The sequence below is a fragment of the Pyrgilauda ruficollis genome, unplaced genomic scaffold (assembly GCF_017590135.1).
Source record: "Pyrgilauda ruficollis isolate IOZ18807 unplaced genomic scaffold, ASM1759013v1 scaffold70, whole genome shotgun sequence".
In the NCBI taxonomy this organism is placed as follows: Eukaryota; Metazoa; Chordata; class Aves; order Passeriformes; family Passeridae; genus Pyrgilauda; species Pyrgilauda ruficollis.
This window is the reverse complement of record NW_024528822.1, coordinates 1,043,946-1,061,329: the sequence shown is the minus strand read 5'-3', so window position 1 is coordinate 1,061,329 and position 17,384 is coordinate 1,043,946. Positions and strand designations below refer to the sequence as shown.

Below are 17,384 nucleotides of genomic sequence, written 5' to 3'. Positions count from 1 at the left end.
TTTCTTTGTAGTCTCTGATGTTTTGCTTCACTGCTAGTGAGCTTGGAAACTGCATTCATAAAAGTCTCTTTTGTTACTTAGTTTAGCTTCTAGAACAGCAAAGACTGGTTTGGAGGTGTCATTGTGTAGACCTTCTGTGTTCACAACTTTGTACTTGGTCAGTTAACAGAGGGAGTTTTCTGAGTTGGCTTTTTCATTGCCCTGAACAGTGGTCCTTGAGCCTGGTTCCTTTTGCTTTGTTCCCTTTTTAGTTATGCTGAGAAGTTACAACCCTTAACACAGCTTTCTGAGATTCCAATCACCTTTCTTGACTGAGTACTTTGAAGGTGGGAAGTGGCATCGGTATGAAAGCATGCTTTGGAGTGGATTTACTTTCACATGGAGTCTTCTAAACCCATTCCATCTTCTGGAAAAAAAGGCTTGTAGACCTGGTCTTGTGGTGTAGGAATGGTACTCTGCAAATTAGTGCCATCACTGAGATTGTCCGAATCATGCGCCACATTTTTTGCTCCTCCACTTTCTTCCCCTCTCTCTGTCCCTGTGGCAGGAGGGAGAGGAGAATTGGAAGCCCAAAAGGCAGAGATCAGGGGTTGGGGTACGAACAGTTTACTGGAAACCGCAGTAAGAAAAGGAACAGTAACAGCAACAACATCAATAACAAAACTGTATAAAAGAGTGAGTGACTCACATGCAAAGATGCTCACCATGGAGCTCAACCTGACTGCAGCCACGCCACCCTGACTGCTCCCTCTGGCTTGGGACCGGCGTCTCCCAAATCTCCAGCTCAGAACTGGCTCAGAGCTGGTGTTACCCCACCACTCTGTCCCACTGGAAGGAACCCCTTCTCACTGGAGAGTCACACTTCTCCCATACCTGGCAATGATGTGGTATAACCTCTGTTGTCCTAGCCATGTCCCCTCTTGGCTTCTGAAAGAATTAACCTTATCCTGGCCAGAACCAGGACAACTGAGGAGCCTTTCCTGGCTCATCCAGATGCCTCCCAAATTCTTGACTTCATAGTTAGTTAGGGTCAAGATATTATTTGCACATCTCTCTGCTTACTGCTGAAGAAGTGTGATTATACAGGTTAAAACTTACACTTTCACTACTAAGTTGCAACATTTGTTGTTCCCTTGTGGCGAAAGGAGTAACTTGTTAAGGTCAGACCCACCTCTCCCACCAACCACCACCAAACAACTTAATAGCATTCATGAGACCTGAAATAACTGAAATGGGGATGTGAGGAGGTGACTACTGAGAGCTGCCAAACAAAAAACTCCTGTGGATTGGTTCCGAGGCTGTCATCAGAATGATACAATGGTACTCATGCTACCTGGCTGCTGGATGGTTCAGAGTAGTTTTCTCCCTTTTCTTTTCTTTTGTTTTCTTTCTTCCCCTCTGAGGAGGTGAAGTATGGACAGAAAAACTCTCCAACTTTGTACAGCTCTGGATGCATGTGGAATCTTTTCCAAAGAGGTGCATGAGGAGTTGGAAGCTCCTGCTCTCTCTTTATACAGAAAAGGTTTTACATATCCGAGTGGTTTCTAAGGACGCATAAATACATAATAATTACCTGCCCGCTTCCTGTTATAATCAGCTGAATATCCATTATGGCTGCGCAATTGTCCTCTTTAATTGGGTCGGTGGGCTTCTGGGGAGGAAGTAAGATGCCTTCCTCATGGAAAAGTCTTCACCTGTGTCAGGTTGGCAAGGCTCCTTGATTTGCTGGTCACAGTCCAAACCTCCTGTCATTCTTAGAAGTCAGTGGTATTTATGGCTCATGCACTCTTACAATACTTCATATATCACCTGTCATTCCCAGCCTTGTTTCAGTTATCCCCACCTGGTATTGATTCATTTTCTTGTTAAGCTGTAATCACAGTATATGATCTTTGCTAACTACATTTCTAACTTAACACCTTGACTGAGAGAGGGGAGAGAGGGAAAGACAAAAACCTTTAACCAGTCTTCTTTCTCCTAGAAAAATATTTAAACATTTATATGGTGAAAAAGGTTTAATTTTTCTGTTTGAGTTGTGCTTCATCACTTTGAGTGGAGCACAGGTCTCTCTACTTTGAGTTACAGCAGTTCATCCTTTTTAATTTTCCATTCTGATGTGCATTTAATTCTCCTTTCTCTGTGTTCAATTGATATTTAGGTTTCTGGAACTATTGTGGATAAGAGTGGGCGTACCCTCTCTGGCCAGACAGGAGAGGCATTTGTCATTAGTGTTTCCCACAGTAAGCCACTTTGGTAAGGAAATGTATCATTCATTCTCTTAGTTAATTATTTATGGATTTAGATTATTTTCTATTTTAACCCTTGCTTGCAGCTAAATGGAAGCTATACAAATTGTAATCATATGTAATCATGTGCATTGCTAACGTGTTTTTTTATCATTCCCTCAACAGAAATTATGTTTCCAAAGAAAGCTGAATTTTTAATTAATTGCTTTAAATATTCTGGGGCTTTGTGTTTACACTGAAATCACAATTAGGTCAAAATCTGAAACTGTAGTTTGCCATCTCCTACTGTCTTGGGCTGTGCAAGTAGCCAATCCCTGGTACAGGCAGGACTTTTATCTCTTAGAGGGAAGCAGTGCCATCTGAGAGTGTTTTAGGGTGTCTTGAAAGAACAAAGCATAAAATACTCTTGCTCTTTTTACTGAATTCTTAGAATAATGTGCCCTGAGTGATTTCTCAAGGATGTGCGTGGTTGTTTGAGAGCTGCTGATGCCTCCATTTACTTTAATTATTTTCTCTCCAGGCAGAAAAGTTCAAATAAATATGAGGTTAAGATCTGTGCAAATGGATAATGTGTCAGATTTGGTCATTGTGCAAGGTTTTGCATGTGCATTTTTGTACCTTCCCCTGGTTATCTATTGTTCTGTGTTTCTTTACCCTGTTCTACCTCCTTGTCTTCTCTTCCCTCTTTGCCCTTTTTCACTCTCAGGTTGGTTCTCTTCACACAAAAGCTTACACCAGAAATAGATAGTTTTTTCTTAGAATATTCTAATTGAAAGCACTTAGTTCACTGTTAGTAGTGCACATCATGCACATTATGATGAGCCATTGTTTGTTTTTACAACAAAATTTCAGCTAAACCACGCAATCTGTCATCTCAGTGATGCAGAAGCAGAAGACTGCATTCACAGTTTTCCTGACTGCCCTTGAGGCTCCACTTTCCCAGACCAGACGGTGTTTCAGAAGTAACATATGGAGCCTCTTGGAACAGGGTGGTAGTTGACTTCTTCCCTCAGCATCACGGCCTTGTGATCCATATTTGGCATGAGTCTGTCTCAGATAATTTTGCTCTAACTTTCTTGCTTCTGAAGAAGAGAGAAGAGAAGGGCACTGGAGCAGAAATCAAGAATTTATTAAAGCATATTTCATAAAAGCTGTCTTATGGGTCTCAGTGTTTAGGGCCTGTTTCTCCTTTGTGAAAAGGCCTTTGTGAAAAGGCTGCTATACGGCACTGTAGCAGAAGGGTTTTAGTGGTTGGAACAGATTGCGTTTAATATTGCTTCTGTGGCCAAATTGGTGCAGAGTGGCTTTAGGGTTGTGAAAAAGCTGATTAATCCTAGGAATCGTGTTACACATGTTCATGTGTTTCTGTTTGGGTTGTGTATGCCCTGATTAGGGTGATATGTCATCCTTAATTCAGTTTGGTTTGGACCCCACCCTTAGAAGTGTGTGCTTTGTGTCTGGATGAGGGAAGTGGTAGCTGAGAAACTCATGAACTGTACTTAATAAGTGCTGAAAGACATGTGTCAAGCTGTTTGCCATGAAAGATGCTCAGATGTGTTGTTTCAGATCCTATGATTGTTTCTACTGTGGCAGCATTAAGAAGACATACACTGAGTTTTGGACCGTAATGTGGATTTTGTTCTGGTCCCAAGGGTCATCTGCAGCCTTATCTTTCACAGGAATTTATGTATGACTGCTGTGGAGAAATGAGCAAGAGCGGGGGGGGGATGTTTAAGATGGGTGTGTGGTGGTTATTACACTAGGGTAGCAGTGACAGAATGTCAGCTATTTGGCTCAAGGCTGCTGGCTTTTAAGGCATGGTTAACAGTTTGCTTTTCTCAAATATTTTCTTGCATGGTGTATGCTGTGAGGAGATGATACTGGTCACGGAAACTACTTTTTGTTTCTGACTGAATGTGCATGTCTTTGGTACGGTTCTGAGACCAGTAATGCTTGGATTGTGTCATGCTCGTGAATATACTTGTCAGCAACCCCTGTAATGGGTAATAATTCAGGCAGTTTGGAGTGTGGGGAGTATGAGCTGGAAGCTAGTAAATTGAGTGATTTAAGAGTAGGAAATACACTGCATTTGTCTGCATTTGATAAGGTCAGTCTTGCTAACTGTTCTGGACTTGTTTTGCTTTGAAAATCTTGAGGGTGGGGGAGCCCATACTTTGAAATGAATTCCAGAACCTCATTGCTGTAATGAATTGTGTATTCGTTGAGCTTGCTGTTTGTACCCAGGGAATCTGTATGATGGATTTAAAGATATGTAAACATCAAATCCTGAAGTGAGGAAAAAAAAGGTTATTTTCAAAACTTTCTGGCTAGTATAAGATGTATTAGAGAAAGCACTTTGAAGGTAGAGGTTGCTGTTTAAAAAAACATATACCCTCCCCCCTCAAACACCAAACCAAATCAAAAAAACAACCAAACCCTTACTGTCTCGTCCCTAAGTTATTGGGAGAAGGGGTTTGTGTTTTATTTGATTTTCATCTGTTACTGTGATATTCAAGATCCTTGGTTTGGATGTTGCTGTGAGCCCCTCAGATTTCAACAATTTTTCATGCTGTTCAACAAGTAAATCTGACTACAATTGCTGCTACTTATGGAGTTACCAATGCTCTGCCTACTCCTTGGAAACAGGAGAAAAGTCAAAAACCATTTTAGGCTCCCAGTCCCGTGCAGGGCTTTTCTGCTTTAGAGTTGTGTGAAACTAAGTGTGCATACAAGCACTTAATTAGCTCGGCTGGCTGTGGAGCTCGGTCAGGTGGAAGATGGGGCTGTTATGCATTCCTGTTTCAGTGGGTTAGCTTGCATCCTCCCTGAGACTGTTATTCCAGGAGAGGAGAAAGCTTTTTTACATCTTCCTCTTCCAGCAGCTCTATGAACACCTTCTGAGTTCTGCAGTACTCACAAGGGGTTTTCTAGAATGGTGCAGAAAGACGAGGAAATAGGTAAAAGATATCTTACATACTTTCTGCAAGAGAAATTTCTGTATTTAATACAAATGGAGATATTTTGAGTGCAAATCTCATTTATGTATCTGTCATTGAATGAAAGAAAATATTATTATGTCTCATATACTGGTAAAATTGTTTAGAAACTTATTAATGGAAAAATTCTTCTGCTGTAGTCCTGTCTTGGTTAGTAAGATGTAGCAGATTCAGTTGCCCAAGCTTAGTGCTGCCATGAGGCTTCTTGGGGGAGGCACTTGCTCTCTTCCAAAGTTGACAGAATTTATGTATAATTTGTAAAGGAAATGATGAGTTAGCAGCTTGAAGCAGGTCTTGCCTTTTCAACCTTTTTTCATACCTTTTCTTGTAGCACAAGACTTCTTTCCCATCTGCCATTCTCATTCCACTTGTTCTCTCTCTTACCTAGAAAACACAGAGCCATCGTGTTGCTGCAGTTGCTGTCAAAATGCTGCCACTTTCCTCCTGGATTTTGAAATGAAATCTTGATTTATTGTTCCTAGTCAAATTCAGCCCAGCCCCCTTCCCTCTCGTGCTTTTCTTCCATCTGAGGGTTCTCCTTTTGCACAGTCATGCTGTATTGATGATGATGATTAAGAAATTGGAGATCAGGTTGGTTTTGTTTTAGATTGTGGAAGTTAGCAGTTGCCAGCACTAACATTCATCTGTTCTGTGTATAAAAGGTGTTTTTACTTCAACATAATTTTTTAAAATTTATTTTCCAGTATTGGCTTAAATTGTGCTTTAGGGGCAGTTGAAATGCGTCCATTCATTGAAACAATTGGAAAATGTACAACCGCCTACATCATCTGTTACCCCAACGCAGGTGTGTTGGTGCCCATGTTCCTATGCTTACAGGCACATGAAATGTAGCTAACCTTTTCCATCTTGTTAGCAGTAATAAAGTAGTTTCAAAAGATGATTGCTTTCACTATTAAAAAGAGAGTAGGAATATTTTAAACTACTGAAAGTAACTGTGGTTAGTTCTGTGACAATGAATCCAGAATGCTTTCTTGCATAATTAATAATCTGCTGAGTAGTGATTGCAAGGGTGATGAGGCATTTTAGTCCTCATACAATTGTAGATGTTTTAAATGTGCCTTTTATAGAATTTAGTTCTGTTCTTTTGGACTTTAAAAAAATTGTAATACTAAAAACAAATTATGTTTTAAGGTCTTCCCAATACTTTTGGTGGTTATGATGAAACTCCAGAAGTGACTGCCAAGCATATAAAGGTAAAAAATACTTCTTCTGATTATGTCACGTCTAATGTACTAGTAGACAAGAATTCTGCTTGTATCCTGTGCATACTTGTTACAATATTGGGGTTGGATTTTTTTTTCCTTCAGATAGCTATGGATGTCATTTGGATTGTTTATAGACAATTTGCTCAATGATGGTGATTTGAAGTATCACACTAGGAAAACTACTTAGGAAACTGAAAACCTTAATTACTTTTATGTTCTAAGCTAAGGTTTCCTGCTGCTTGATCTGTGCATGTTATTCATTGCACTCCTGTGTTCTTACTGTTATATTTGGGAATTGTTCAAAAAGCTGAGTGGTGTTTATGAACTTGGCACAATTTTACAGAACTGTGTGTACAGGAGCTGCTGTTGGGGGAGTTCCAGTGCAGAGTGTCCTTCCCCATGCCACTGGATCTGTGCAAGACAGAAGTGTGTGTCTGAAGCTGCAGTGTGTCAGCAAGAGCACAGTATAAAATAGGCCAGTTTCAAATGTAGTCTCTTGAAACTGTCTGTTGAAATTGCTGGTTGGCCTTGGGAATCCAATCTCAAAACAAATCCTAAAGAGACGATGTAGTGCAAATTGTTTTTTTAATTTAGTGTTTTTCTTCTGAGCACTCTGAATTGCTTTACATATGGAGAAAAACAAATAAATAAATGTATATATAACATAGCTTTAATAACTCTGAACAAAACGTTCCTTCCTCTTGCAGAATTTTGCTTTGGATGGTTTGGTCAACATAGTTGGAGGTTGCTGTGGTACCACACCAGCACATATCAGGTACTTCATGTGCTACAGCTCTGGACTGCAAAGTAAATTTATGTGCTGCTTCTCTGGCACAATATTTCGTGGCATGTCTTAGAGTTTCCTGAAAAGGTGGATCACTTGTATGCCAATAGCAGCAATATATGAAGTAGGAGCAACCTGTTTGTATAATGAAGAATGAGTTGAGGTGTGGTTCAGACAAGGATTAAACCTCTTTGGTTTGGTCATCTAAAATTGTTCTGGAATTACTTCTCCCTCTCTATTGGTGAATAGAATAGACTTCTCATTCTTTCCTTTATTGTGCTGTATCTTCTTTCTCTTTTTTTGCAATCTTAGCCACAAGGTGAAACTTAAGGTTTCCTTTGATGGTAGATGGAAGGAAGGGATGTGTGTGTGTTTGTTGGGGAAATTCCTAAACAGAAGTTCTATGAATGCAGTACAGACTGCTGGTCCTAGCTAGTCAGAAGGAGCATTTAATGTCTTTGTCACTGCAAGTAGGTCAGTGGGAAGGCCTTCTTTTTTACTTAAACTCGAAAAAGACAGGGCTGTTATGATTAATTTTTACCCTCATGTAAACTGGGAAGAGGTGACATGTAAACATGTAGAGGACAGTGTGTGTCAGTCCTGAGTAATGTGGAGAGAAAATGAATGTGAACAGCATGAGTCATCCTGGCATCTGAGAAATGTGTCTCAGTACGGAGCAATGTTCGTCCCTTGGGTTTTTTGCTTTTGTTTTTTTTTTTTGTGGAGGGTGATTGTTTGTTTGGGTTTTGTTTCTTGTTGGGGTTTTGTTTGCACTTGTTTTTGTTTGTTTTGTTTGCTTGGGATTTTTTGGGCTTTTTTTTGGGTTGGTTGGTTTTGGTATTTCAGTCATTAGCAGTTGCTCAGCTCAGCAAGTCATTAATATGGTAAGAGTCAGTGTGGTTGAGCACTGATTCTGAAATCCTTCAAGTGTCCCGTTGTATATCATTCTGTACTTTAAAAACCTTCAGCATTGTATATTTCCTGCAAATAGCTATGTTAGAATCTTCTGGGAGTATGTTTTTGCCTTTGGCCTCACAAAGTGAAACTACGTAATTAGTCTTGTCTCTACAGGGCTAAATTGGAAATGTAGCTATATGTCTAGTATATATGCTGTTTGAGTCTTGTCTGGAGTAATTTAATTTTAATTGAAAACTCTCTTATTTCTGTAACTCAGAAAAATTGCCGAAGCTGTGAAATTCTGTAAGCCTCGTGTTCCACCTTCTCTCTCTCAAGGATACATGCTGCTGTCAGGTAAAGTGTGTAACAGTTTAGTTTCATGACTAATACAAATTTCCTTTATAAATTTATTGGCCGTTTTCTGCTGACCAGAACAATGTTGTGAATGTCTGGTTCTACCTGACTCCAGCAAGCTTATGAATGTGTAATCACATCTAAGTCTTACTGTTTTGGCTAAAGGAGTAGTAGAACATTTTAGCTGCCGTCTTGTATAACATAAACCAGTATATTTACTCTGCAAGTCTCAGACGTGTTGTAATGGTGAATGAGTATCTTTGTCTTCACTTTACAACAGGGAGGGACAAACACAGAGAGACCAGGTAATTTGGCTACAGTTATTGATAGGGCTGGAATGAGATCCTTGTACACCAGCTGTGTGGGGCTGCCCTGTCTCACCTCAGATGCTGAGACTGTGTTCTAGCAATACATCCAGGTCTAGAACATGTTTTGTTTTAACAAAGTCTAGATCTGTGTGTTCCACACTTTAGGCATTCTTTTAAGCCTTTGAGCCGTGTATCTGAGTAAAACAGTACCATCTTTTCAGTCTGGCATTTTAACCTCAGGTCAAATCAGTTTAGCATAAATAAAATACATAATGGTTGGCCTGTGATGTCATGCCTTAGCTTATTTGGTTCTGCTGTAGAGTTTGTTTGCCTCTGCATTGCCTGCTACCCAAGGGCCCAACTGGCCTTGTTTCTCTGAACTAGGGTGTGTGGTTATGAGCTGCCCTTGTTGGTCAGTCAATTCAGTGGGCTGTTGCTTCTCTCAGGGGTAGAGGTAAAATAGTTGAAAGTTGAGAGGACATACACACAGATGTCCAGAGTCATAGCTTAACTTCTGTATTGGAAAAGTTGGTTGTTATTTTTTGTGGGTCAGGTAAATTATTGATTGTCATTGAGGAAGACCAGAAAGATTTGGTGTATGTATTGGCAGCTGTTTCATTACAGTGTTTTGCTAGTTACTCATTAGAGCACTGAGGTACTGAAAAATCACTATTCGCAGAGAGAGAGAGAGAGAGAGTTTTATTTTACAGCTCAGAAAAGTGATTTTGTCTTTCTTACGCAGTGTTTTCTTTTCTGTTTTAACAAATATGTTCAAAAATATCTTTTTAAGGTCTGGAGCCATTCAGGATTGGGCCATACACCAACTTCGTTAATATTGGTGAACGTTGCAATGTTGCAGGATCACGGAAGTTTGCTAAACTCATCATGGCAGGCAACTATGAAGTATACATATTAACATTAATCTCATATGAATAATAATCTTTATAGCTGATGCTCTGATTTTCTATTGCTTCATTACACTATTACTATTTGTGTTGCTGGCACAAAGCACTATTTTACACCAGATACAAAAGTAAGAAAATGTGGAGAATTTATTTTTTCACTGTTGTTTGTTTCTCTGCTTGCCAGCTACTATTAACTTTGTGAGAAGGGCTTTACAAGGACTTTTTTTTTTTTTTTTGACGAGTGCTACAGGAAACTTTTAATTTTTAATTTAGTTATACAGCTGGTAATGGTTTAGAAAATGTCCTGGTCTGTGCTGCATCTAGGGGTTGATTTACAGAGAAGAGGGGAAAGAAGGTGGGTGTAATCCCTTCTTTCAAGTTATGAGGTACAGCTGATTTGGGATAGATTATGATTATAATTACATCTAATTGCTACTTACTTTGATCTCTGCCTCCAACATGCTACATGAGCATTGGTACAGAAAAAGATGCTTAGAAGGTAATTGCTTTCTTGAAACTACTGCAGGGCAGAAATGAAGAGGCTGGAAGACTCATTCTTTATTGGTGTGAATTGATGCTGTAACATTGAAATAAATAGCAGAGGGACTTTGGAGCCGAGAATGTTTCCCAGAATATACTCTGATGTTACCTTGAATAAGAATGAAAGGCTTAGTTGGTGTTTTTGGAAGTCTGACTCTTAGGCTCGTAGAAGTCATGAAGCAGGTTAGGCCTATTAAATGAAGAGATCTTTAAACAGAGGTTGTTAGGGACTGTGGAAGGATAGAAAAGAGAAAGTGTTCAGATATTTATGTAGGCTGGGGAAAGAGCTTTAGTTTTCCTTCTTAGCACTTGTGATTATTCTACAGCTTGCAAAAATGTTGAACAGCGTTTAAAAATTAAGTATCCTTCTACAAAACACCAGAGCTTGTAATGCAAGGCCCTTATTGCGTACCATCACAGAGACTGTATTTTCCTGTAATGTGCAGTCACAAGTCCTTGTTACCATGCGAATCTTAAATTATTCAGTTGAGCGTATGACCAGCTTTCTACAGTCAGTGATGCTACCAGCACATCAGGTGTCTGATGTCATGTTCTGTAAACGAATTAATTATAGGTTGTTCCATATCAGCAACGTTTTTTAATTGTTGTACATTACAGACCATTTCCTTATTTTCTTATAGGATGTCTTACAAATTTTTAAATTTTTGACTGCATGCTTAATTGGAGAAATGAAATGTTATCTTGAGAATAACTAGGATTTTTTTCTTCTCAATGTTGTTTTGGTTTTTGACTTTCTTCTTTAGGAAGCCCTGAGTGTAGCAAAGTTGCAAGTTGAGATGGGGGCCCAGATTCTTGACATAAATATGGATGATGGGATGTTGGATGGCCCCACTGCAATGACCAGATTTTGTAACTTGATTTCTTCGGAACCTGATATTGCAAAGGTTGTAATTGAGTCACAATAAAGAACATGTTACTGACTTGTAAATTGCATGCAGAAGATATTGATACTGTTTCATTTAAAAAGCAGTTTATGTGCTTAGGCAGATGTAATTGTCCCTGAGAGGAAGTGACCCTGTAATAGGGAAGGCCTCTGGGGGAAACAGAGGCTTTTCTGTCTGTTTTCACATAAATATATGCCAGTCCTTTTCACTGGCTAGAAAAGCTGAATGCACGTTCATTCTGGAGCAGTTATAAGCCATAATGTATATGTTAGCAGTGGTTAATGGTATTGCTTTCCACAAACCTTAAAATTGCTATGGATATAGAATGGCTTTAAAAAAATAGTTCTGCAATGTGATTTAGATACTCATTTTCTAAATACTCATTTTCTCTAAAAATGAGTATCTCAATCAGAATCACAAGATACTACAGGGAGAAGTAGCGATCTCTGTATGATATATGATGGAGCTGCCATGGAAGCTCTTGAAATAAATTTGCTCTGAGTTTTGCATTTAAAGCAAAGTGAATCTCTGAATATCATGTGGAAACATTTATTCATAAATACTGATTAAAGTTGTGTGCTTTTTTATGTCCAAATGGACAAACAGCACATAGAACTGTAATTCATAACTTCTGTGTGTTCTTCTGTCTTACTTCTCTATTATTTCCAGGTGCCGTTATGCATAGACTCCTCAAATTTTTCAGTGATTGAAGCAGGTTTGAAATGTTGCCAAGGGAAATGCATTGTAAACAGCATCAGTCTAAAGGAAGGTGAGGAAGACTTTTTGGAGAAAGCGAGGAAAATTAAATTGTATGGAGCTGCTGTCGTTGTTATGGCTTTTGATGAAGTGGGGCAGGTGAGTGTCACTTTAAAGGAGAGGTGTTTTTCTTCTGAAGTGTAAGGCTTTCTTCCTTTTTTTCAAGACAAAGTTGTTTTGTTTCATTGACACAGTTGATTTAGAGAAGTTCTGTATAACCTTAGCAGTTATGATCTTAGTTTTGACCCTGATTTGTATTTCTTATGCTGCTCAAGTGTTTGAAGAATCCATGTACTATCTAAGTGAAGCTCTGTTAGTTCAAGAGTCTCCTGCTATTCAGACATGCTGAACTGTTCCTTCATAAAAGATATTTTTAGTTCAGAAGCTGTTTCTCATGAGAGTGAAATCTTTGTGAATTAATTTAGTTATGTCGAAAATCACATATTAAGCTTTGCATAGGATGATGAAACATTGGCAGTGGGATTGCTTTTTATAAGTTGAGTGAAAACTCCAGGTATAGGGGTGATGATATTTCAAATACAATATTCTTACGTATAATCCTTTTCTAATATTTGTGATGTTCACATTCTCAGTCTTGAATCATTAGAGCTGTAAATGATTTCTGGGGAGTTTATTTTTTGTGTGGTCTATAAGTTTCATATCAGAATTCTTTTTCTTCACTAGGCAACAGAAACAGAAACCAAGATTGCAGTCTGTTCCAGAGCTTATCATCTCCTTGTGGAAAAAGTGCACTTCAATCCGAATGATATAATATTTGACCCTAATATTTTGACCATAGGAACTGGAATGGAAGAACATAATCTTTATGCCATAAATTTTATCAATGCTACTAAAACCATAAAAGTGAGTTGTAAGGCTATTTTAACTTGAAGTATATTGCTGAGATGACTTAAAACCATAAACCCCCATAAAACAGAAAAAGCACCCCACCCCCTTCAAACAACAACAACAACAACAAAACACTGCTGAAAATGTTACACATTTTAGCCTGCTCTACTGAAGTCCAAACATTCCCCAATATTGCTGTATTTCCAGCAGAACAACTTCAGATAGTTCTAGAAATGTATTTCAATCCATTTTCTGTACTGTAAATATTAATGCCTTAATTTAATTAAAATGCCTTAATTAAATGAGATAATGATCACATTTGTGTGCAAGCTAAAAGGACTTCATTGAAGGTGTGCGAAAAGTGGTTTTTTTCATTAAAATTCATTCTTCTGTGGAAGGCATTTGTTTGGCAACCTGACTTTTTATGTAGCCAAAATAAGTGTAAAGAAGTATAGCAGGAGGAACATCACCTGCATACAGCCAAGGAAACCACACTGTTGTGTTTCACAAGACACCCTGATAGATGTGGAGATGCTCTGTCAGTAGCTGTCTGGGGCTGAACACCCCACAGGCTGCTTTGTCACCACAGGGCTCCTGGAAGTAGGGCTGCACCCTTGAGTTCAGCTGCTCAGCTGCAGCCTGCTCCTGAGACATGCAAGCAGGCAGACTGGCTGCTCCTGTTTCCAGAGGAGTGAGGACAGGAAGAGCCAAAAGTAGGTTTGCATGGAGAAAATACAGAATGCTGCAGTGGGAGAATTGATGTGTTCAGAATAGCACCTGTGACAATGGAAACCACAGTAGCTGCTGGATCTTTCCTTTACTTTTAAATTTTCCTGCAGATTTGAATTGATTTTTATTCATAAATGCTGATTAATGTTCTAGTGAATTTGAGTGACTAGAAGGATCTGGAACAGGGAAAAGAGAAAGGGTGCATAGCCAATGCACCGAGCTCAGGGGCCAGCTGTTTTATGAACTGAATGCTTTACTTACATTTCCTTTTTGGAAAGCACTTTTCTAAAAATCTGTGTGCAACTCCTATAGGAAACACTGCCAGGAGCGAGGATAAGTGGAGGTCTTTCCAATCTGTCCTTCTCCTTTCGAGGAATGGATGCCATTCGAGAAGCAATGCATGGAGTGTTCCTTTACCACGCGATTAAGGTATGATGTGCTTTTGGCTTCCATATGTTTGCACTTGGCAGATGTGCAGTGCTATGTCTGACAGCCTTGTCTGGAGGATTCTGTATGGTTTTTTCCAGTATGGCATGGACATGGGAATTGTGAATGCTGGGAATCTGCCTGTGTATGATGATATCCAAAAGGAATTGCTGCAGCTGTGTGAGAATCTAATCTGGAACAAAGATCCTGATGCAACAGAGAAGCTTTTACATTATGCTCAGGTAACTTCCAGTTTTAAGCTTTGAACAGTAGTTAGCTTAGCAGCTGAACCTCACCACCTCCATGCAGGTGATAGGTAAAACAATCTATAAACTGCATGTGTCAGTATAACTGTGGGTGTAAGAATTTACTGATGATACTACAAGTGGTTCAGTTATTAACACAGAATAAAATGAGTAATCTCTGATAGATCAAACCTCTCCAGTTTCATGCCATGGAAGAGCCTGTGCCAGAGTTTTTCATATGCTTCAGGAGACTAAGCTGCATAGGCATTCTCTAAAGAAAAAAACCAAACCCTCAAAAAATAAGAGGCAAAAATTCCAACCAAACTTTCCCCCAAAGAAAATGCTCACAAACCAACAAAAACCCAAAAAAACAGGCCAACTCATAAGCAAGCTGATCTTGGTGCTGGAACTTAAATGACAAGTGCACTGTGAGAGACTAAGAGTAAACCTCTCTCTCTGGTTGTAATGGTTTGCTTAGAGTATATAAAAAAGGTGAAATAGTTGCTTGTGATTTGTGGCTCTGCATAGACTTCCAGTTCATGTAATGTGTCAAGATTGAGGATCATTTAATTTTTGATTTAGTGTTTTTGAGATGTTTTAGTGATGGTGGTGATAAAGGACAAAGATTACAATTGTCTGTAAGGTAACTGGTGAAATTCTGTTCTGAATGGGAGATAGAGCAAAAATCTCTCTGGGTTAGGTGGTGTTAGATTTGAGTGAGCAAGAAAATTTGCATGCCTGTTTTATAGCTCCTGGAGACAGTATTTCTGTGCAGAGCTTTACTTCGTTTGTATTTTGCCCTGTGGTGGTGCATGCTTTATAGTAACAGTGGCAACATGTTAAAAACTACTGCAGGAAGACTCTCTTTATCCCTTGTGCTTAGGCTATTCTAGATTGTGTTCTTGGTGTCCAAGCAATTCACCTGGGAGTGATCTGGTCTGTTTAAGCTGAGTTGCACCATTGAGGTATTCAAGATTGCATAAAGAGAAAGAAAAATAAAGGGAGTTAGAAAGGGATTACTTGAGCAAGTGTTTCTGCAGAAGGCTGAATTTGAATTTAAATGGAGCCTTAAAAGTAGAAATGAAAGGGAATTATGAGTCTTAGGTCTGTAATATTGGGAAGCCATCGTTGGAAAATCTGCTTTTATTTGTGGTTGTAGTTTTACTGAGGGAGTGAAATAGTCTAGTGGCAAAAAGAGGAACTTAATCCTTGCAGATTTAGAGAATGAGTCTTCATTTGAAGTTCGAGGTTAAAAACCATTTTTCATTATGCATGTAATTGCAGATATTCTCAAACACTATTGTTGCTGCATGTCCACCTTACAGTGTCATGGATTGTTTTTAGGCAGGAGTAGTTCCCTTGTTAAACTTTCTGGCCAGAGGTTGAAGAGCACTTGGTACCATTTCAGTGAATCACACAAGATGATTCCTGAGGTGGATAGAGACTTCTGGAGATCACCTACTACAAGCCCCCTACTCAAATCAGGGGCCAGCCAAGATCAGGTTACTCAGGGACATGTCCAGGCAGGTTTTTAATATAACTAAGAATTAATATAATTTTCTGTTGTCTCCAGGCACCATTTTATTCCTTCCTTCATTCCCTTTTACAATCTAGACATATGAGGGGAATAAGATTAGGAAACAAGAAGCTGTGAAGTTAGCTAATATTTGTATAAACATGAATGAAAGCTGTTCTGTTTTCTGTTCCCATTAGTGAGGTCTTGTTTCCATGGCTTTATCTTTAAAAACTTGCTGATGAGCACTCAGAAGTATAGGAAGTTCATAAGGCCTGAGAGATATCAGATTATGTCTAATAACTGAGTAAGGGAAAGAAATTACTTGCCTGAAGTGTGTTGGATAAGGTGCTCTTCCACAAGCCTTCCTGGGGAGAGTGCTTGTGAACTTTCTTGCACTATGAAGCCCTTTTGGCCTCTGTGTTCATAGCCAAGGGGAGTATGAGTGTGAGACAAAGAGGATATGTGGTAGTTTGGGGCGGTCTATGTGTGTGACAAACAGTAGTTTTGTAGGCTGACTGATTGAAAACATGTCTGTGATGTGGAATAACATAACCTATTCCAGCAGAAACTGAATTAGTGCCAAATTAATTAGAATTTTAAAATTAAATGTAATGTGTGGGCCAGGAATCAATTTAAAATATGTTCCCAGAAGTAAATCCCTTAGGATTAGTCATGTCATCATTTTTATGAGCATAAAATTTGTCAAACTGCTCTCTCTTTTTTAAAAAAAAAAATTATTTTGTTTGGATTTTCATTGAGGTGTGTACCTATTGGGATGTGGAATCCCTGGGTGCCTGTATTACATCACAGGTGTTTGCAACATGATTTGCTTGTTTAAATAAACCTCTTGGAAATATCCTTGTTTTTCTGAATGTGAAGTCCATAATTGTACTTCTTATGCATGCAAGCTCCTATGGATGTCTTTTCTTTTCAGAATCATGCCCAGGGAGGAAAAAAAGTTGTACAGACTGATGAGTGGCGCAAAGGCTCTGTGGAGGAAAGGCTGGAATATGCTCTCATCAAGGTGAATCTGTGCAGAAAACTGTCCTAGCCATCAGCGCTCAGAGCCATGAGCTCAGCTCAGACCTTAAGGAACATATTTGCCTTTAAAAGTTCTTCAGCTACCATTTTTTCACAAACTGTTAATTAACAATAAATAATAAAGGCAACTGATCTGTTTAATTTCAAGAACAGAGAAAATTGCAGAGGTGTGTCTTTAAGCTTCAGAAGTTGAAGTCTTTGACCCTTAATATTTTATTCCACTAGCGTTGGTAGAAACATACTGCTTTTGCTTTGGAACACACTCCTTTTACTTCCTAGGGCTGTTTTTGGTCCTTCAGTAGTACTGCACTGAGTGGCACCTGGACTGTGGAAGCAGCCTTTTGAGTGTTGGGTTTTTCTGATGACATAGTTAAGAAAAATGAACAAATCTGTTAATACTGGGGAAATGCTTTGAGTAACTTTATCTGCCTAAGACATGCAGTGTTTTAGTCCCTAAGAAAGACTATTTTCAATACACATTGGAGATATTTTTAAAGAGTGTCAGTATCTACAGTATCTATTTGTACTTTCATTGTGGTTGCTCCTCCTCCTTGCTCCTGCTTTGCTCCCGCTCTGCTTTTGCTTTTTGCTTCTGTTAGTTAGTTTAGCTAAGCGGTCCAGATTTTTCCCTGGACTGTTTTTTCCCTTCCCTTTTTGAAAC

The 17,384-nt window shown here is 39.0% G+C and overlaps 1 protein-coding gene across 2 annotated transcripts in view; it reads left to right on the top strand.

Moving 5' to 3' along the window:
* MTR (5-methyltetrahydrofolate-homocysteine methyltransferase) overlaps nt 1-17,384 on the top strand; it is a 51,784-nt gene that overhangs the window by 13,600 nt on the left and 20,800 nt on the right. Inside the window, exons 8-19 of one of the 2 annotated variants that reach the window (XM_041485501.1) lie at nt 2,159-2,253; nt 5,947-6,047; nt 6,395-6,456; nt 7,176-7,243; nt 8,427-8,503; nt 9,602-9,714; nt 11,021-11,161; nt 11,831-12,016; nt 12,602-12,781; nt 13,808-13,924; nt 14,023-14,163; nt 16,617-16,706. In XM_041485501.1, coding sequence (XP_041341435.1) covers nt 2,159-2,253; nt 5,947-6,047; nt 6,395-6,456; nt 7,176-7,243; nt 8,427-8,503; nt 9,602-9,714; nt 11,021-11,161; nt 11,831-12,016; nt 12,602-12,781; nt 13,808-13,924; nt 14,023-14,163; nt 16,617-16,706 — 1,371 coding nt within the window. Of the gene's footprint in view, nt 1-2,158; nt 2,254-5,630; nt 5,834-5,946; nt 6,048-6,394; nt 6,457-7,175; nt 7,244-8,426; nt 8,504-9,601; nt 9,715-11,020; nt 11,162-11,830; nt 12,017-12,601; nt 12,782-13,807; nt 13,925-14,022; nt 14,164-16,616; nt 16,707-17,384 lie in introns of those variants that run through there. The other variant, XM_041485502.1, reaches the window with a different exon arrangement.